The sequence below is a fragment of the Crotalus tigris genome, unplaced genomic scaffold, assembly GCF_016545835.1.
Source record: "Crotalus tigris isolate CLP2741 ecotype Arizona unplaced genomic scaffold, ASM1654583v1 scf7180000024339.11422700, whole genome shotgun sequence".
NCBI lineage: Eukaryota > Metazoa > Chordata > Lepidosauria > Squamata > Viperidae > Crotalus > Crotalus tigris.
Genome location: NW_024100509.1, coordinates 7,485,497 through 7,506,347, shown reverse-complemented (window position 1 = coordinate 7,506,347; position 20,851 = coordinate 7,485,497). Strand labels below are relative to the sequence as shown.

At 41.3% G+C, this 20,851-nt stretch overlaps 2 protein-coding genes across 19 annotated transcripts in view; one reads left to right on the top strand and one right to left on the bottom strand.

The window, feature by feature from the left end:
- Positions 1 to 7,767, bottom strand: part of LOC120300205 — a 111,154-nt gene extending 103,387 nt beyond the window's left edge. For 14 of the 15 annotated variants that reach the window (XR_005554587.1, XR_005554588.1, XR_005554589.1 and 11 more), the window contains exon 1: positions 6,083 to 6,453. Coding sequence is in view for 9 of the 15 variants with exons in the window: in XM_039325917.1 (XP_039181851.1) it covers positions 6,083 to 6,326 (244 nt within the window). In the remaining 6 variants the exon portion in view is untranslated. Of the gene's footprint in view, positions 1 to 6,082; positions 6,454 to 7,658 lie in introns of those variants that run through there. The other variant, XR_005554591.1, reaches the window with a different exon arrangement.
- PLPP6 (phospholipid phosphatase 6) lies at positions 7,720 to 20,459 on the top strand. Of its 4 annotated transcripts, none has more exons than XM_039325909.1 (3): positions 7,720 to 7,781; positions 10,563 to 10,999; positions 18,684 to 20,459. In XM_039325909.1, the coding sequence occupies exons 2-3, from the start codon at positions 10,582 to 10,584 to the stop codon at positions 19,049 to 19,051; spliced, it is 786 nt and encodes a 261-aa protein (XP_039181843.1). In that variant the 5' UTR covers positions 7,720 to 7,781; positions 10,563 to 10,581; the 3' UTR covers positions 19,052 to 20,459. The 4 variants fall into 4 exon arrangements, with proteins under 4 accessions (XP_039181843.1, XP_039181845.1, XP_039181842.1 ...); XM_039325911.1 differs by lacking the exon at positions 7,720 to 7,781 and adding an exon at positions 7,862 to 7,882; XM_039325908.1 differs by lacking the exon at positions 7,720 to 7,781 and adding an exon at positions 7,896 to 8,108.
- Positions 20,460 to 20,851: the final 392 nt, after the last annotated feature.

Genomic DNA, 20,851 nt, shown 5'->3' with positions numbered 1-20,851 from the left:
TTTAGCTAGACAGATGGGGGTGCATGAATGAGGAAGTGGTGAGTCACCACATATTGACATGCAGTGGATCTTGGCTAGCACCTCTGGGTGCTCTTTGGAGCCACATTGAAGCTCCTTTGTCGTAGGAGGAGTAGAAGTTGCTTGTTGTGGCTGCTTAGAGTCTGGATGCAAGGCTCCCGGATGCTTGTCACTCTTGCATAGGTGGCATTTCACCTTAGCTGTGCAATCTTTGGCCATGTGTTCTGTAGACTCACAGCACTTGTAGCATATTTTGGGCTCTTTGAGCAAAGCTTTTCGATCATCCAGGGACTTCTTTCCAAATTCTCTGCATTTGTTCAGAGAATGAGAGGATTAATATAGTGGACAAATCAGGTCTTTATCTGCTTGCAGAGGTTTAGATTGAGATTTCTTTGACAGTTGCTCATTTGAAGTTTTCCTAGGTAAGGTAGCAACCACTGTCTTATGCACAGAGACAAGGGTTCTACCCCTTGTGGTTTGGACTGGACCCTTGGTTGCACTAGAATTCTGACTGGTCCTTTTGGCCGCTGGAAAACATTTTTCACTGTTACTGAGGTGGTAAGGGTTATTGTACCGGTCTGCTTGGTGGGAAACAAATTCTGCAAGAACAACAAAGGGGGGAGGTTTGCCAGGGTTCTGCTTCTAGTAAGTCTCTGATACATCGATCCATTTTTCCTTTAACTGCCTTGGTAGTTTTTGAATGATAAACCTTTGCATCCTGAACTGATCAAGACAGACAAGTCCCGGCATGGTAGGATTTTTTTTGTGCTGCCCAGAGCTGTGTAAATAAATTGGAGAATTCCCACATCTGGCTAAGATCATTGATATTGATGTCACGGAATTCATAGATACAATCCAAGAACGAAGACTCTTGTCAATGCGGGTGCCCCATAATGCTTATTGAGCCTTTCACTGGCTTGCTGAAGGGCAATTTCTGGGTCACCTAATTGGGATATGTAGATGTCCTTCACTACCTTTGTAGATTTTGGTCCCAGTCATGTCATCATAAGCCCGATCTCTTCGGCTGGGTCCAACCCTTCTTTGCTGAGGGTATGCTTGAAAATATGCTTCCACAATAAGTACTCCTTCCCCAGTTTGTCAGAGAATTTTTGCACACCTCTGGATGCCATATCCCACCTTCTTCCACAGGATGTTGAAGGAGATATTAGTGCCATATAGGGGGTGTAGTCAGGTGGAAGTAGTGCATTGCTCTCAAGAGCAGGGGCATATACGAGAGCTGGCTGGTGATTTTCTTCAGCATGCTGCTTGCTGAGGGTAACTTCCCATGGCTCACACGAGGGGCCTTGAGGGTCTGGCCGGAATTCCTTTGCCATTGCATTGAGCTTAGGAATCATGGCACCTTGTGCTCTCCTGCTGTGGAGTCGTCGTCATTGCATATGGACCCATCTGGTTATTATCTATGGTTTGGTTCATTGGGGTAAGTTGTGCAGATCTGGAGGGAAGGTCTCGTGATCCAGATGGTCGGCTCTCTCACTGGTTTGCACATCTGGTGGTTGAGATTCTCCTTCTTGCCCGAAATCCAGAAGGCCAAATCCGAAGTGTCCCAGCAATCACTGTTCTGTTCCAAACAAGAGATTTGCTTTATTCCTGCTTAACACAGACAGATTAACTCCAAAGATGGATTAATATTCAGATTATTTATTCTTCAGGAATCTCTAAACAATAACTCACAGTTAATGGAGAGTTCTTCTGAGGCACGTTTCACAATCTGTCCATTCTTGTGGTGTAAAAAATTAAAGGTAAATTCACCCCATGTACAGGAATTTCCCCATCTCCTGCTTCCATTCTGGTTTGGTGGGGCCCCATCTCAAGGTCACCTTTCTTGATTCCTTTTCCCACTTGCCTTTCTTTCCAACGCCCATTGACTAGGTTTGTGGTTGCGCGTCTTCACCCACCTCTTCTCCTGAGGAATCTGACTTCTCAGATCCTGACATCTGGCAGGTTTTCAGTCGGGGCAGTGGCTCCCTCCCCGGGGGGCTTTCTCCCTTCCCTACTCCGTCATCTGACATGGTATTTTTTGCAAAGTCCCCCGGCAAGGTTCTCCCTTCCAGGTGGACTATTTTTGTAGATCATGTCTAATGTAAGGACCCACCTCACTTTACATCTTAAGAATACAGAACTCTTGGAATATCTCTTCCAACAGGCATATTTATTAAGAGAAAATGATTGTAGGCGTGCTAGACAGGATTTGAGGAATTCTCTCCCACCCTTAAATGTTTTAAGTGTTTTCAAGCAGCCCCCCACCCCACAGTTATTCCGGGCGACGATCCTCCTCCTCTCTTTTCCCACACTCCAGGCGCTGCATTGTTTCCCCCCCCCCTTTTCCCTTACTGCCGGCAAAAGGGAGACTTCAGAGAGGAGTAGATGAAAGGTTATGCCATATTGTTAGGGTCAGTCCTCTTGGTGAGAATCCACATTCAGTCCCTTTGAAGTTTAATGAAGGAAGTGAAAGCCATAAAACCCCTTTGCTCATCCCCCTTCCCCTTCGTAGTATGACAGAATCCAGAGAGAGCAGAAATGGGGTTTTCCATAGTAGATAACTAGAAATGGAATATAATTGGATTCTGACAGCCAGGTTTCCTCGCACGGAAAGGGAGTGGACCTCCCTCTGACCCACGCACTTTTTCCTCCTGCACACACCATGAGCAACCTGGCGAAGGAGAGTGAGCATAGCAGCAGCAGCATTGAGGAGGAGGTAACTGCAGCTGGGTGCCCCTTCGGGGAAGTGCGGCTAGACTAGGGCTATGGGGTCCTGATGCCGTGGGAGCTCAAGGGCCAGGCTGGGCACTTGACCTCTGCTGCCCAGGGCTCTGGGCAGTCCATGCCACTGTCCAGGGGCCCCATGCACGGCCTGAGGCTCAGTGAGACTCTTCCAGTGGACCATGACCTGGCGCTCGCCCCGTCCCGCTCGCCCCGTCCCACCCACCCTTCCCCACCCTCAGATGCGCCTCATTCCTGCCCAGGCCTACACATGTGCCCCTGACATGAGTGACATGGAGCTGGCCATGTCCACCCAGTAGGCCATGCCCATGCCAACCACACCCACCCAGCCCCCCAATGGCAACCACGATGCTGATGCGGCCCTCAATGAAATTGAGTTTGACGCCCCTGTCTTAAGGAGACAGCATTTAACCCCTTAAATGCTACTTATATATGCTCTGGCCAGATGGTTACATACTGGCCAGATGGTTACATACTGGCCAGATGGTTACATACTGGTCCAGCACAGTCTGGATCTTTTTTTCTTTGCATTTTAGAGAATACTCTTAACAGCTGCCTTTACTAAATAACTGTTACAATTTTGTGCCAGTTTTTTTTTTAAAAAAAAAACTGTCCTAAAATGTTTTTGAAGATAATATATTACAGAAAACCTTATTTCTTATTTTACTCCCAGTAGGCTGAGAACAAAATATCTTACTTCCCAAATTGGTCTGGGTTTTTCTCGGAGACCTCCAGCCTCTGGAAATAAAAACTTTCTCTCATCCCAAGAAAGGGCTCTAAACTAGCTCAAAATCCAACAGGAACTTAGAATTGCTTGTTTTTGTTTCATAGGGTTTTTTATTTTGGCCTAAATTTTATGAATCACATTTCTTTGGAGTTTTTTTTTCATTTTCTGTATACATTAAAAATGGACTTAGACCTCTAAATTACCTCTGAAAGACAGGATATTTGAATAGCATCAATTAAAGACACTGAGTCAAAGAACTACTCCCCAATAGAAATGTTAGAATACATTAACAAGATAACAGAAGCATCAGTTGCCACCCTTTCTGTGCTCCAATAGGACTGACTGTGTTCAGCAGGTCAGCGGTTCAAATCTCACCGGCTCAAGGTTGACTCAGCCTTCCATCCTTCTGGGGTAGGTAAAATGAGGACCCAGATTGTTGGGGGCAATGTAAATATATATATACATTGCTTACTGGTGTACACCGCTTAGAGAGTGCTTGCACTTAAAGCGGTATATAAGTCTCATAAATAAATACATTGTTTCATATCTGAACTAGAGAAGACTCAGCTTATCCATTCTTTTCTGATTCAAAGAAATTTCTGAACAAATTATATTGCATTTGCATTTAGACACATATCAGATCTGGCAAGACAGGCAAAATGTCAAATCTGCCTGGATCAGCTTGGGGGGCTTCACAGGAATCCTGCCATAAAAAAGAAGAAGGGAGAAAGAAGAAAAGGGTGAAAAGATAATAAAGCTTTGTCTTTATGACAGGAAATCGGGAGGAGGGAATGACAGGTGAGAAGGACCAGAGGAGCTGGATCCAGTTTGTACCAGCATCTCACAGCCAGGCACCGTGAGAAGTATGCGGATGTGGGATTTGTTGTCTAGTTGAAATAAACCATCATCAGCCAAAACTAAGAGAAAACAATGTAATTTATTTGTACTACTTTGCAAAGAGGATGTTCCTTGTGCATGCAAGCACACAGTGGACATACCTTAAACCTTCAATACATTCTTTATATTCTCTATTGCCATTACAAATTTACCATCTCTTCTTCATTGGCTTAGTAATCATGCTGTAATCATGCTGTCACAACCTATCCAAAGCTCCTAAAGTGAATACATTATCTCCACTCCTGATTACATCTCCCACTCCTCTAATTTGATCACCCCCTGCCCTTATTTACAAATTACCTTTTTGGCTGTTAGTTCCTAGGGGTTGTCTCTAGAGTTACTATCATATTAGTAAATTCTGGTTAAGACAGGTTTTCAGCATAGCAGAGACCTTTCTAGATACAATTCTCAAGCTTCAGCTAGGCTCATGAGATTAAAATATAGACAATGTATTTCTTCACAGGCTAGCTAGCATGTCTTCTGCAGTTTCTATAAAAACAATAGACCAGTGATGGCGAACCTTTTAGAGACAGAGTGCCCAAAATGCAACCCAAAACCCACTTATTTATTGCTGGGTGCCAGGTGGGTGTGGCCCACTGGATGGGCGTGGCTGTGGTGGTCATGGCAGACTGGATGGGTGTGGCCAAGGGGGGCGTGGTCACCTCAAAGTTGCTCGTGGGGACGCCTGTGGGGGCCGGGCAGGGTTGGGGGAGATCCAGGGGGTCTCTGGCAGGTGGGGTGGTGGGTAGGAGGCTCGTCCTGTGGGGTGAGGCAAGGCAGGGTGGGGTTGCCATTATCTCAGGGGAAGGCAAGGCAGGGGCCGGGGCAGCTGCTGCTTGACACCATCAACCCCCGCATACAGAGACCAGCGAGCGCATGGGGGCCGATAGTGTCTGTCAGCAGGCACAGCCTGCTGGCCCCTCAACCGGTGCACTCTGGGACTCTGCAGCCTGCCACCAGCAGTTCAGAGAAGTGCCCACAGAGAGGGCTCTGATTGCCGCCCCTGGCATACATGCCATAGGTTCACCATCACTGCAATAGACCCTTTTCCCCACACTGATTACCCCCAAACATCTGAGTTCTCAAAACATCTTGGCAAGCTCCTGTTGGCTGGAAATGGACTGGTCATGGGGGAGGGGGGGAGAGGAGAGATGGCCTGGGGACAAACTTACACCTTATTTTTGTATCCAGTGAGCATGGATTTCAGAGCTAATTTGACTTTACTGCAACCATCACTTTTAGTAAAAGAAATCTTTGCTTTAACCAAATGGAGTCAAAGGCTTTTCTTCCTAAGGGATTGGATTGGGACAGGTCTCACCAAATTCATGACAACATACAGTGGAAGGAACAGAATACCAGACGCCAAAGAGGAAAAAGTGTATTTTGATTTACAGTAGCCCCAAAGCCACACATTACACTCTTACTCTACCATAGAACCAACATGTAAGATCATAACTGTTCTGAGACAGGCCCTTTTCATTCTTCCTAACCACTCAAACAATGTGCAGGCTCTGTCTCCTTAAATCTATACCTTCTTTAGCTGCAACTAGCACTAATCACCCGAGAACTTCATCCTGGTCAAGCTTTTTCTGGAACCATGAACTGAGATGTGTTATAGTTCTGATCCAGATAGCATAAACTCCACCAAAATGGTTTTAAAAGATATTTATTGTCCAGGAATTCTAAGCAGAGACTTACTTTGCAGCAGATACATCCGGTCATATTCATATCTGTCCATTCTCATAGGTAAAAAGGGATAATTTCCCATCTCAGCTAGGCATGAGCTAGGATGCCAATCGATGCGTGCATGATGCTTGATTAAACAAAGGCTTTTACAACCCTGGCACGTAGTCAGGACATCCTGTGATAAACTTTGAAGCCCCTCCCACTGACTAGATAAGATATAGGACTGACTAACAAGATTACATTTCCCAGAGACCATCTCTTAAGGAGACAGTGTTTAACCCTTTAAATGCTAAATGCTCTAACACAGTTTTCTAATCTAAACATATGCTGTGGCCAAAGTTACATACTGGTCCAGCACAAAGCCCTTTCAACTATCTTGTTAAATTATAATATGGAGCCTCTGAGAGTCCCCTGCTCTTTTAGTATTGCAGATAAATATTGAAAACCTTGAGGCTTTTAAAAGAACCATCTTCACAGTTATTAAACTAAGGAAAGATATCGGTATAGTAAAGTCATTAACAAGTGCCTTAAGTCCATAAATAACCAGTTTTTTCTTTCCAACTGTTTCCCTCAAAGTTCAAATGCAATTGTGGGACAGAACTAATTCTACAATAGTTCAAATTTAATAATTAGAAGCAGCTGTACATAGGAAACCTAGCAGTCCTTAAATTATGTAAGCCAAAATATCCTTCAGGTTAGAGGTAGCAAAAAACTGCCAACTGTGATAATAGAAACAATCTATATCTTATCAGACAATTACAATTAGAAATGGATTTCTGATTTGACTCAAAGACCAATACTAGGTTCTGCACCAAGTCAGAAGCAGTCAAGCTATGCATGATCATAGAATTGCAGGGCTGGAAGAAAGCTTGAAGGTTTTCTAGTCCAACCCCCTAACTTTTAAAACCAATTTTATTTTAAAAATATGTTTTCATAAGTTTCATCTGTTTATCAGCTGTGTCTCAAAGCCCATGCCTTATAAAATAGATTAAACTTACAAGATACTAAGTTTCTGATTTTTGGGCTACCATAAAAATGACTGCCCTCCTGTGGTGGTTTTGTTTTGTTTTTTTGGGAGAGGGGAAAAACGAAGTGATGTATAAATGAATTCAAAGACATTCTAATTTCAAAGCATTTCTTTCAAAACCCTTATAGAAAATATTTTCTGTCAGCTCAAAACACAGGTACCAGTGTCAAGACAGTGATATATGTCTTCAACCACAGTTCAATCCTGAGCTAACAATATTCTATCAGTGCGATGATGCGCGCACTGTGTAAAGATGTCCCGTGTCCAGTCTATCAAAGTTTTCGAAAATAGAATTTACGGGCACTCCAAATGACAGTAAAAATACGCTGTAACGTTTCAAAATTAAAATAGATAGGCCGTGCTCATCTCCGTTTCTTAGCCGAGGGAGCCAGTGCTGTCCGAAAACACACACACAAAAGTATCTATTTTGATTTTGAAACATTACAACGCATTTTTACTGTCACTGGAGTGCCCGTAAATTCTATTTTTGAAATCTTCGAATATCCATTACTTTCGAAGAAAGGCAAGATCAAATGATCAAACGCTTAAAAGCTTCCATACCCATACAACACAAGGAAGTAGTTGGATATGCACGCCTTCTCACGTCTCCTACGCGTCCGGGCGTGGCTTCTTTTTGTGCACAAGGGAAGCAGAGGAGGATCGCGCCGAGTTAAAGGCCGCTTGGTAATATGGGGCAAAAAAACGGCTGCAGGGGGTTGATAGTGGGCGGGCGTTGGGAGCAGTCACGTGGCGGCGTCATCTGAGCCGGGTGGCGGGTTCGGAAGGTATCGCGTGGCGACTGGGGCGGGTGAATTCCTACAGGGCGATCGCTGAAACAGAGAAGTGCGGGACCTGCAGTCCTTGGTCGGGCGAGGAAAGGAATTACTTGGGAAATGCGATCCGATGATTTTTTTGTCTTGGGATCCCTGGGATGTGTGTGGCGCTAATCCTAAATCGACCATTCTCGAAGGCTCCCAAGTTCTCTGTTCCCAAGAGGCCGAGCTGTTTTCTGTAATATACATTAATCGTAAATATTGTTGTTAAACATATATTGGCATTTAACATTGCTGAAATTTATAATTCGCAAAATTGATACCTACCGATGGTTGTTAAGACACAACTTCCAGTTTGTTGAGTGGAGAGAAAAGCTTTCATTTAATACACTCCTCAAATAGTTTACATCAAGAGTGCTTTCATAGTGAAGTAATAAATTTAGGGACCAATTCAAACAAGCAAAAAACAAATGTAGATGTGATTGTGTAATGAAGTTTTAATATCGAGCATATTTATTACCAATAAATACTAATCTGCGCCATATGGTAATTTATATTTAAATCCACACACACAGAGTCGGTCAGAGCCTAAATATATCATCCCCTAAAACTATTAAATCAGGTTCTTCCCTTGCCTGTCATCTCAGATTTCACCAGGCACTACACACCCAGTTTGAAACTATATGGTGCTTTAGGGTTATGAAGTGGGTTTGCCTGAGACAGAGTGACTGGCCTAAAATCATCCAGCTGGCTTTCATGCTTAAGTCAGGACTAGAATTCACAGTCTCCCCTATACTAAACTGACTTAATTACCCCAATGTCTGTTGGATGACAAATTCTGTCAAAACCTGATCTTGCTGATAATTTTCATTCAAATGTGAAGAAAGGAAGAAGAGTATCAGTTATCTTTGACTCAATAGCAACAGAGGAATAATTTTGCTGAGCAAGTAGAAATAGCAGGAACATTAGACCAATATAATTTTAACATTTTTTATTTTAAGGAAAATTAAAAATGAATAATTATTAAACACATTTTGGGGACCTTTTATTAAAATAGCAGATTTTAATATATTTAGAGCGATGACAAGTAGGATTCTATGGCACAAAAACTAAAGGGCAAAAACAAGCTCAAATTTTCTGAGAATTTTGAAGCATAATTGTGAACTACTCCGTTAGGGAAAAAATAATGGAGGACAGTAGAAATAAGCCATGTAAAAAGCTTAGTAAACATTCAAAAACAAAAAGGACAAATAAAACAAATAGAAAGATAGAAAAGTCACAAATAGGAATACAAATAGGCAACCTGTAACTATTGGAGTGATGTCAAGAAGGTAATACCCAGAATCATATGTTAACAAAGAATGCATAAAGTGACAAAATAGTATATTTAGATAAATTCAGAATTTCTTCAAAATAAATATGCTCTTCAGATTTTTTTGGTTAATAACTTATAAATAGATGGTGTAAATGTCTATCAACTGTGTGGAAGATATACAATGGGGTGAAATAAATAGAGCAGGGGTGTCAAACTCGCAACATCACGTGACGTATCACAACGTATCTTGACTTTTTTGCTATTGCCGGCAATGGGGTGGGCGCGGTTTTGCTATGATGCATCCAGCCCGCAGGCCGGCAGTTTGACACCCCTGAAATAGAGTAATACTGAAGAAGGCAGTAATGAAATGAATATAAGGCAGTTGTGTAATGTGGCGTCAAAACAGTCAAATACAATTTTGAACTGCATCAACTGAAATAATATCAAAACGGGAAGCAGTTGTTGTTTTTTTGCCTTTGTTAGATTCTATCTCAAGTGTTGTGTCCAGTTTTGGGCAACATATTTTAAGAAAGATTCAAAGGCAGGTTCAGAAAAAGGCAGTACAAATGATCTAGGGACTGGAAAATATATCCTATGTAGAGAAAATAGAGAAGCTTGGTATTTGATCCTGAGAAAAAGTAACAGACAGTCCTTGCTTAATAATTGTAATTGGGATCACAATTTCATCACTGAGGTGGTCATAAAGTGTGAAGTCATTTGACCATGCTGCTTAGCAATGACTTTTCCAGCAGTCCCCAGTTGCAAGGACCATGAAAGTCATCAAACAAGGACCTCAATATGACGGCAGCTTCTGACTTCCTGGTTTCCCCATTGACTTTGCTTGTCAGAAGCCAGAAGGGAAGGTTGCAAATTGTGATTTTGCAAATTGTGACTGTGGGATGCTGCAACAGTCAGTAATCTAGGCTGGTTGCTGAGCACCGTACATCATGATCATATAATTTTGGAGGTGCTGCAAATGGCCGTTCGTAGATACTACTTGTTCAGCTCCTTTGCAGGTTTGAATGGTTGCTGAATGAGTGATTGTTAATTGAGCACCACCTATAATGGAACTGTCCATATATTTGAAAATATTTCATTTTCATTTCTATACGTCTATAGGTCATAGAATAATGAATTTAAGTTATAAGAAGGCAGATACCAATTATACTAAATGTTAGAAAAAGAAGCTTTGCTAGCAGTTCAACAATTGCTTAGTGTGTGGGCTTCCCTTTTTTGGATGAATTCAAGAGCAAGCATAATTTGGATTCCTATATAGAGCATATGGTTGGACTTGATGGCTTACATAGCCTCTTCCATCTGTATGATTCTAGGTATAGAAACATTTGATGCAACAAACTTTTTTTCCTTCTTCCACAGATGCTATATCAGCACCATCATGCCAAGTCCTAGAAACAGTCCAAGGAGCATTCGTGAGAGACGGGCTTATGGCAGTAAGCTAGAGTTCTTATCATTGCCAGATCAGAGAGGCCCAATATCCCCAGAAAATATGTCTCATCATAAAGACTCTCCTACTAGTACTGGCCCTCAACAGGCTTTACCCGAAGAGGACTGTATGAAGCTCAATCCTTCTTTCTGGGGCATTGCCCTGCATTCTCTTTTGGCTGTTGATTTGTGGACCTCTAAACTACTGGGTATATGTGCTGGAGAGAATTCCCCATGGGGTAGTGTTCGTCCTCTCATGATGGTCATAGAGGTGTCAGGACATGGAATTCCTTGGCTAACTGGTACATTGTACGGGCTTTACAGAAGTGGCACCTCAGCAGGTCGTGAGGTGCTGCTTAATCTACTCTTTGGTAAGAGCCTTCTTTGTCTTACCCAGTAGAGTTTTGTTCCTTGTATTTGTTGTTTCTTTCTCTTATGATGATTGGACCAAGATGTGAATAATATCAGAGAATTGATAGGGATAAGAATAATATTTTCATTTTTCTGTCCTTTGTTTTTCTTTGTAGATAGTTTCCATAATAATGGAAATTCTTTTATATGGATATGATGTAATATTCTTCTCCCAATGCTGGGTTAAAAACAGAATTGTGTACTTCAGTTGAACACTGAAATACAGAAGCCCTAGAAATTAATTAAAATAGAACCAAAGTACTGGTGTTTACAAAATGCCCTAAAATGCATGTCTGGAAATTAAATAATCATCCAATAGAGCAGATCAAGTAATTTAAGTATCTTAAAATAATATTTTGTGCCATAACAATATGCAGGCTACGCATGGAATATGTAATACAAAAAGCTCAGAGTCGCCAGAGCCCTCTAAATATTCTGTTTTGCCAAAGGGCCATTGTATAGTCTTGCTGCGCTTTGAGTATATTCAGCCCATGTTTGGACACAAATGTTATTTGATGCATATGTAGGCCCTAATAAGTATTTTACAAGGGTAAGTATTAAATTCCTCAGATCCTATTCCAAATCCTGTGTTGTGTTCAATTGTGATCTTCCATCATGGCACTGACAGTAAGGTCGACTATAGTGCCTCGATATATATTTTCAGATATTGGACTAAACTGCTTTTCTCCTCTAAATCCTCAGGTCCTTACTGACAAGTTTATTTACTTCTGGGCCATGGTATAAAAAACTGGAATTTGGAGTTTTTCCTTAACCCATGTGCACATGCTAGGGCAAGAATGTACAGTACATATAATAATAGTATCTCTTCACACTTGAAGACATGCTTAACTACTGTGTAAATATGTGCCATTAATAATTCTTTGCTATTTACTTTTTTCAGCTTTTGAAAGGCCATTAAAGATTGGAATTTGTTTCAAATACACATGAATACATTCATTTAAAAAGATTAAAAAATCATCTTTATTGTGCTAAGGAACTTCAGGCTTCCCATCTTGCTGTAAAATAAGTTTGCTACAGGAAAATAGAAAAAGGGATTTGGAGCTGCTACTTGAGGATTTGTTTGCTTATTTCAATTTCTCCAAAAGATGCTATAGTGTTCGACTTGATTAATAGTTTTAATGTTCATGGCTTATTCCTTGGTCCATATTATACACAACATACTTCATTCACTTTGTTTTTCCTCAGTCAGAATAGTGCAGTGACACATACTGTTGAAAGTGTGCTGTGAATTGTCAATCAATCATTGTCTTTGGAAAGCACAACAGGATAATGACAAGACTCTAACGGTAATTACAGATTTAGAAAAGTGTTGGAGCTGAGTTAGGAATCTCCCTAAATTATGGATTGTAGGACATTTTTTACTCCAAATTCAACAGACACCAAAATTATGGTACTATTAGTATTTTGTAAAACATTCAGAATCTTTTTGTACATTTTCAGAAATGGGCTACATCTCAAGCTTTTGAACTGTGTAATGTACAGTTTTTAACCTAAAAAGTCCTCTGAAACTGAGTAGAAATTAGGGCGCTTACCTAAATTAGGTAACAATCTGCTTTGCCTCCTGGCCTGCTGCCCTCAAAATGGTTGAGCTGAATGAGAAGAGGCATGATGTTGCAAGAGCCGAGGTGGCGCAGCAGTTAGGGTGCAGTACTGCAGGCCACTTTAGCTGACTGTGTTCAGCAGGTCAGCGGTTCAATCTCACCGGCTCAAGGTTGACTCAGCCTTCCATCCTTCCGGGGTAGGTAAAATGAGGACCCAGATTGTTGGGGGCAATGATATATATATATATATATATATATATATATACATACATACATACATACATACATACATACATACATACACACACATACATACATTGCTTACTGGTGTACACCACTTAGAGAGTGCTTGCACTTAAAGCGGTATATAAGTCTCATAAATAAATAAATAAATAAGATACTTACCAGAGTTTAACTAGCAGCAACAGCAACAGAATTTACTTTCCAAGGCTGCCATGACATGAGGAGCTGGTGATGGTAGCATTTGATTCCAACATTAGAAAAAAGCTATGGGAGACAGATGCGAAGAAGCAGCCTATTAATACAGGCAATCCTTGACTTACAACAGTAAAAAGTGACATGACCGTTTTTCACACAATCATTGCAATATCCTCATGGTTACCTGATCAAAATTCTGATGCTTGGCAACTGGTTCGTATTTATGACAGTTGCAGTGTCCTGGGATCTTGTGATCATCTTTTGTAACCCTCTGATAAGCAAAATCAATGATAAAGATTCCCTTAACAACTGTGTTACTAATTTAACAACTGCAGTGATTCACTTAATTGTGGCAAGAAAGGTCATAAAATGGGGCAAAACATACAACAAATGTCTTACTTAGCAACAGAAATTATGGGCTCAATTGTAGTCATAAGCCGAGGATTACCTATAGTTAAAAGAAATTCTTATGTTGTATTTCAATTATAGCTAGTGTGGGAAATGGTGGCTTACTGGCTAGAACACAACATCAGCAGGCACTTTGCAGGCATCTGGGTTGTGATAAGACCCAGCATTTTCTCTTTATAGACATAATGACAGTCCAGAGGTACCTGGACAAATGAGCATTGTGAAGTGGACCTATATGTGGAAATATGCATAAGGTTCCTGGGTCAGAATATTGAGAAGTGTAATTTCTCAGGTTTGGAGAGCCATAGTTATTATATGATTTAAGCCTACAATGCTGCTGCAAAAGCCACACTGACTCCTATTATTTGAACAGACTTCACTAAAACCTATAATCAACCTAAAATTCAAATATAATTTGAATGTTTTTACATCTGAGTAGAAGTAGTGTATACCTTTTTTAATGAAAATTATCAGCACTTTTGATCAGTGACGTCATCAAAGTAAACAAACCCATGTGCTAATTACGTCAACAGGTCATGGCCTTAAACGGAAGTGACGTGCTCAGCCCCCACCCTCCAGATGTGACGTTTTGGCCTAATCCCATCAAGATTGGCAGTCAATCCTCTGGGTACATGATTAGGTTAACCTGAGATTAATTCTTGTTGTTGTTAACTGCGAAGTCGTGTCTGACCCATCACGACCCCATGGACAACGTTCCTCCAGGTCTTCCTGTCCTCTACCATCTTCTGGAGTCCATTCAAATTCACACCTACTGCTTCAGTGACTCCATCCAGCCATCTCATTCTCTGTCGTCCCTTTCTTCTATTGCCCTCAATCTTTCCCAGCATTAGGCTCTTCTCCAGTGAATCCTTCCTTCTCATTAGGTGGCCAAAGTACTTGAGTTTCAACTTCAGGATCTGGCCTTCTAAAGAGCAGTCGGGGTTGATCTCTTCTAGGACTGACCGGTTTGAACTCCTTGCAGTCCAAGGGACTCGCAGGAGTCTTCTCCAGCACCATAGTTCAAAGGCCTCAATTCTTTTGTGCTCAGCCTTTCTTATGGTCCAACTTTCACAGCCATAAATTGCAACTGGGAAAACCATGGCCTGGACTATACGCACTTTTGTTGTCAGGGTGATGTCTCTGCTTTTTAGAATGCTGTCTAGATTTGCCATAGCTTTCCTCCCCAGGAGCAAGCATCTTTTAATTTCTTGGCTGCAGTCCCCATCTGAGGTGATCTTGGAGCCCAGAAAAATAAAATCTGTCACTACCTCCATTTCTTCCCCATCTATTTGCAGGAATTGAGAGGGCGGATGCCATGATTTTGGTTTTCTTAATGTTGAGTTTCAAGCCAACTTTTGCACTCTCCTTCCTCACCCGCATCAAGAGGCTCTTTAGTTCCTCTTCACTTTCTGCCATTAGAGTGGTATCCTCTGCATATCTTAGGTTGTTGATATTTCTCCCGGCAATCTTAATTCCAACTTTTGATTCATCTAGCCCTGCCTTTCTCATGATGTTCTCTGCATATAAGTTAAATAGGCAGGGCGACAGTATACAGCCTTGCCGGACTCCTTTTCCAATTTTGAACCAATCAGTGGTTCCGTGTTCGGTTCTCACTGTTGCTTCTTGACCCGCATATAGGTTTCTCAAGAGACAAATGATATGGTCTGGTACTCCCATCTCTTTAAGAACTTGCCACAATTTGTTGTGATCCACACAATCAAAGGCTTTTGCATAGTCAATGAAGCAGAAGTAGATGTTTTTCTGGAACTCCCTAGCTTTCTCCATGATCCAGCGTATGTTGGCAATTTGATCTCTATTTCCTCTGCCTCTTCGAAATCCTGCCTGTACTTCTGGTAGTTCTCGATCCACATACTGCTGGAGTCTAGCTTGTAGGATTTTAAGCATAACTTTACTTGCATGTGAAATGAGTGCAATGGTGTGATAGTTTGAACATTCTTTGGCATTGCCTTTCTTTGGAATTGGAATGTAAACTGACCTTTTCCAATCCTGTGGCCACTGTTGAGTTTTCCAAATTTGCTGGCAAATTGAGTGTAGCACTTTTATTGCATCGTCTTTTACGATTTTGAATAGCTCAGCTGGAATACTGTCACCTCCACTAGCTTTGTTGTCGCTCAGATTTTCTAAGGCCCATTTCACTTCACATTCTAGGATGTCTGGTTCAAGGTCAGTGACCATCTCATTGTGGTTATCTGGGATGTTAAGCTCATTCTTGTATAGTTCTTCTGTGTAGTTTTGCCATCTCTTCTTAATCTCTTCTGACTCTGTTAGGTCTCTGCCATTTTGGTCCTTTATCATGCCCATCTTTGCATGAAACGTTCCCTTCATATCTCCCATTTTCTTGAAGAGATCTCTGGTCCTCCCTATTCTGTTGTTTTCTTCTATTTCTTTGCACTGTTCATTTAAGAAGGCATTCTTATCTCTTCTAGCTACTCTCTGGAATTCTGCATTCAATTGGGTGTATCTTTCTCTTTCTCCTTGCCTTTTGCTTCCCTTCTTTCCTCAGCTATTTGCAAAGCTTCCTCAGACAGCCATTTTGCTTTCTTGCATTTCTTTTTCTTTGGGATGGTTTTAGTTGCTACCTCTTGTACAATGTTGCAAACTTCCATCCATAGTTCTTCAGGCACTCTGTCTATCAGATCCAGTTCCTTAAATCTATTTGTCACCTCTACTGTATATTCATCAGGAATATGATTTAGTTCATACCTGAGTGGCCTAGTGCTGTTCCCTACTTTTTTCAATTTAAGCCTAAATTTTGCAATGAGAAGCTCATGATCTGAGCCACAGTCAGCTCCTGGTCTTGTTTTTACTGACTGTATAGAGCTTCTCCATCTTTGGCTGCAAAGCACATAGTCAATCTGATTTCTATGCTGACCGTCTGGTGATGTCCATGTGTAGACCCATCTCTTGGGTTGTTGGAAAAGAGTGTTTCTTATAACCATCGTATTCTCTTGACAAAATTCTATTAGCCTGTGCCCTGCTTCATTTTGTACTCCAAGGCCAAACTTGCCTGTTATTCCGGTTATCTTTTGGCTTCCTACCTTAGCATTCCAATCCCCCATGATGATAAGGACATCATTTTTTGGTGTTAATTCTATAAGGTGCTGTAGGGCTTCATAGAACCGGTCAATTTCATCCTCTTCAGCACCAGTGGTTGGGGCATAGATTTGGACTATTGTGATACTGAATGGTTTGCCTTGGATTCGAATTGAGATCATTCTGTCATTTTGGGGATTGTATCCCAGTATTGCTTTTCCTATTCTTTTATTGACTATGAAGGCTACTCCATTTCTTCTGAGGGATTCTTGCCCATAGTAGTATACCTGATGGTCATCTGAGTTAAATTCACCCATTCCTGTCCATTTTAGTTTGCTGATTCCTAAGATGTCAATGTTCAGTCTTGTCATCTCTTTTTTGACTACGTCTAGCTTGCCTTGATTCATGGATCTTACATTCCAGGTTCCTATGGAGAAAAAATCTTTACAGCATTGGACTTTCCTTTCACCACCAGATATATCCACAGCTGAGCGTCCTTTCGGCTTTGGCCCAGTCGCTTCATTCTTTCTGGCGCTACTAGTACTAGCCCTCTGCTCTTCCCCAGTAGCATATTGGACACCTTCCGACCTGAGGGGCTCATCTTACAGCGTCATATCTTTTTTCCTTTTAGTACTGTTCATGGGGTTTTCGTGGCAAAGATACTGGAGTGGTTTGCCATTTCCTTCTCCAGTGGATCACATTTTGTCAGAACTCTCTGCTATAACCTGTCCGTCTTGGGTGGCCCTACACGGCATAGCTTATAGCTTCATTGAGTTACGCAAGCCCCTTCGCCATGACAAGGCAGTAATCCATAAAGGGGAGATTAATTCTATGTACATTCAAAACCAAAAAGAGCTAAGTAAAGTGAATAATTAGTAGAGGCCTGTGTTTTTGGGAAACAAGCCCTACTTTGGGGAGCTTTGAAATAAAAAAGGCTTTTTATTTCTAATCATTCTAGCCTAACGATGCTTTTAATTTTTGTGGAGTTTTAAAAATCAGTGCCTCAAAAGCTGGGGGAAAAGAAGCCCCCTGAAAGGCAGCCAGAGCCTGCATTTAACTCCTTTTTTCTAAAAAGTATTTTTTCTAAAAGGTTTTTATTTCTAGGTGGCTTTAAAAGCATTTCCTTGAATGCAGGGGAAAAAACAAACAAACCACAGCCCCTTTTAAAACCCACAGCTGGTTTTTACCTTTGTAAAAAATCTAAAGACACATATTTTGCCATTTGCACCCTGAATAAAATTTATTCTGCCCCCCTCCCCCCTATAGCAAAAGACAAGGAATATTAACAGAAATTAAAATGCTCACAAGAGGAAAGCAGCCAACCAGGCTCACAAGAGGCAAGCAGCCTTGCAGTAGGGTTTTAAAACTTGTTCTGGCATGTCAGGACCGCAATTCCGGGCATGTGTGTTTCTGTCTGTCTGCTAGTAAAAAAGGGGGGTTAGGCCTTGTTTGGGACATGCCCGGGCATGTCATGCTCCCCGTGATCTGGGCATGCGCAATGCTCAAGGGCGTGTTATTGCAAGGGGCAGGGGAGTTTGTGCGGGGCAGGGACATGCCCGGGCATGTCATGCTCCCTGTGATCTGGGCATGTGCAACGCTCAAGGGCGTGTCATTGCAAGGGACAGGGGAGTTTGTGCGGGCAGGCCTGCACACAACTATCAGAATCAAGAAGATAAAGGACTATAACACGCTATTTTATAATACTCTGACCCGCCTGTGCCCCACAAATCATGTCCGCAGTCACAAGCAAACCAGCTCCCCAAAGTAGGGCTTGTTTCCCAAAAACACAGGCCTCTGCTAATTATTCACTTTACTTAGCTCTTTTTGGTTTTGAATGTACATAGAATTAGTCTAGGGTTAACCTAATCATGTACCCAGAGAATTGACTGCCAATCTTGATGGGATTAGGCCAAAACGTCACATCCGGAGGGTGGGGGCTGAGCACGTCACTTCCATTTAGGGCCATGACCTGTTGACGTAATCAGCATGTGGGTTTGTTTACTTTGATGACGTCACTGATCAAAAGTGCTGATAATTTTCATTAAAAAAAGGTATACACTACTTCTACTCATCTGAAAAGTGAATTTACAAGCAATACTATATTTGTTGGGTTTGAAGCTTTGTAATTTATAGCGTTGCTCTTTAAAATACCTGAAAGTTGTTTCTCTGCCTTATCTCACAGCTCTGATTCTTGATCTAGTTTTGGTGGCAGCAGTAAAAGGACTGGTGAAACGAAGGCGCCCAGTCTACAACAAGATGGACATGTTTGCCACTGTCTCTGTGGACAAATATTCCTTTCCTTCAGGCCATGCTACCAGAGCCGCCATGGTGTGCAGATTTATACTACATCATCTTGTACTTGCAATCCCTCTGAGAGTGCTGGTTGTACTTTGGACCTTCATAGTGGGAATCTCTAGGGTCATGCTTGGCAGACATAATGTAACAGATGTGGTCTTTGGGCTAATCATGGGCTACATGCAGTATAGTTTGGTGGAATATTTCTGGTTGTCACCTGTAAATGCTCCTGTCTTCTTTGCCTTTTGGAACTGATGGTTCTTGAGGGAAGAGAAATATTTGTCTTAGTGTAAACATTTGTGATACTTCATCTGATCATCAAATTAAATGAGTAGAACCAAGATTTTCACAATATGTGTGATTTAACATAAATTTGCTCTGAAAGGCTTAAATCACAAAAATAAAGGCTTATCAGGCAGCAGTCACTTACATGATATTATGCAGTGTTGAGGACATTGATATATAAAATGTATTAAAAATTGGATCTATAAATGCAGGTTGGAGCATGTCATTTAGGTGAATTATTATGTTGTTGAATCTTCTTCTGACCTCCTGTTACACCTTGTTTAATTGTGATTTGTGAGTTTATTGCTTGGCTGGATTATGAATCAACATATAAAACAACATAAGCCTATACTTTGGGATGATAGAACATTGGAATTGCTTTTGATTAGATCAGCTACTTGTGCTATCCCTTTATTTTTATAGGATTTGTGATTAGGTTAGAAATAATTGCATGAATTAGTAGAATCAGTCTGCTTGTAGCACAATAAGACACAACAATAATGATATAAAATTATAAACGCTGTTGTCAAACTGATTCCATAAATGGTATGTATTCCAGTTAGTGCTAATAGCTTTTGATATTCAAATAATAACATTTATTGTAGTTTTGGCTATTCTGACATATAATGTTGATCAGTTCTTTCCTGCAGAGTTTAAAATTTTGCTTTATAAATAATATCAATTTCTTAATATATAGTCATGTGAAAAAGAAAATACATTCTCTTTTGACTTCTGTGGTTTTACCTATTAGGACACAGTAAAAATCATCTGATCCTTAGTAGTTTTTAAAAGTAAATACAACCTCTGATGAACAACACATAACATATTACATCATGCTATCAGTGGAAGGGGACAGGACCAGGGGACGCAGGGGCCTAATCCAGTGGAGGATTTGTGAATAATCTTCATTGTAGAATGATGGACTTTAAATTGTTTGGCAATAGTCTTAAAATCTTTTCCAGATTGATGGACAGCAACAAATGCTTTTCTAACATCTGTGGTGGGATTCAAATATGTGAACAACCCGTTCTCTGTGGATGCCGCTTCCGGAAGTCCATTTGGGGCCTGGGCAACAAAAAAATAGCTACCGGTTCTGCCGAAGTGATGCGAACTGGCTGAATCCCACCACTGTCTAAGATCATTGCTGATATCTTTCCTCTTTGGCATTGTGTTAATACACACCTCAATGTTGGAGATCAGGAAACACCTAAAATGTCAGCTTTTATAGAGAGTAGTCACACTTGCTGTTGATCAGTTAATAATAATAATAAAGTTGGAAGGGACCTTGGAGGTCATCTAGTCCAACCCCCTGCTCAGGCAGGAAACCCTATATAATTTTGGACAAATGGCTGTCCAGTCTCTTCTTAAAAACTTCCAGTGTTGGAGCATTCACCGCTTCTGGAGGCAAGTTGTTCCACTGGTTAATTGTTCTAACTGTCAGGAAGTTTTCCCTTAGGAAAACTTGCTTCTCTCCTTGATTAGTTTCCATCCGTTGCTTCGTATCCTGCCTTCAGGCGCTTTGAAAAATAGCTTGACTCCCTCTTCTTTGTGGCATCCCCTGAGATATTGGAACACTGCTATCATGTCCCCCCTCGTCCTTCTCTTCATTAAACTAGACATACCCAATTCCAGCAGCCGTTCCTTATATGTTTTAGCCTCCAGTCCCCTAATCATCTTTGTTGCTCTTCTCTGTACTCTTTCTAGAGTCTCAACATCTTTTTTACATCACGGTGACCAAAACTGGATGCAGTATTCCAAGTGTGGCCTTAC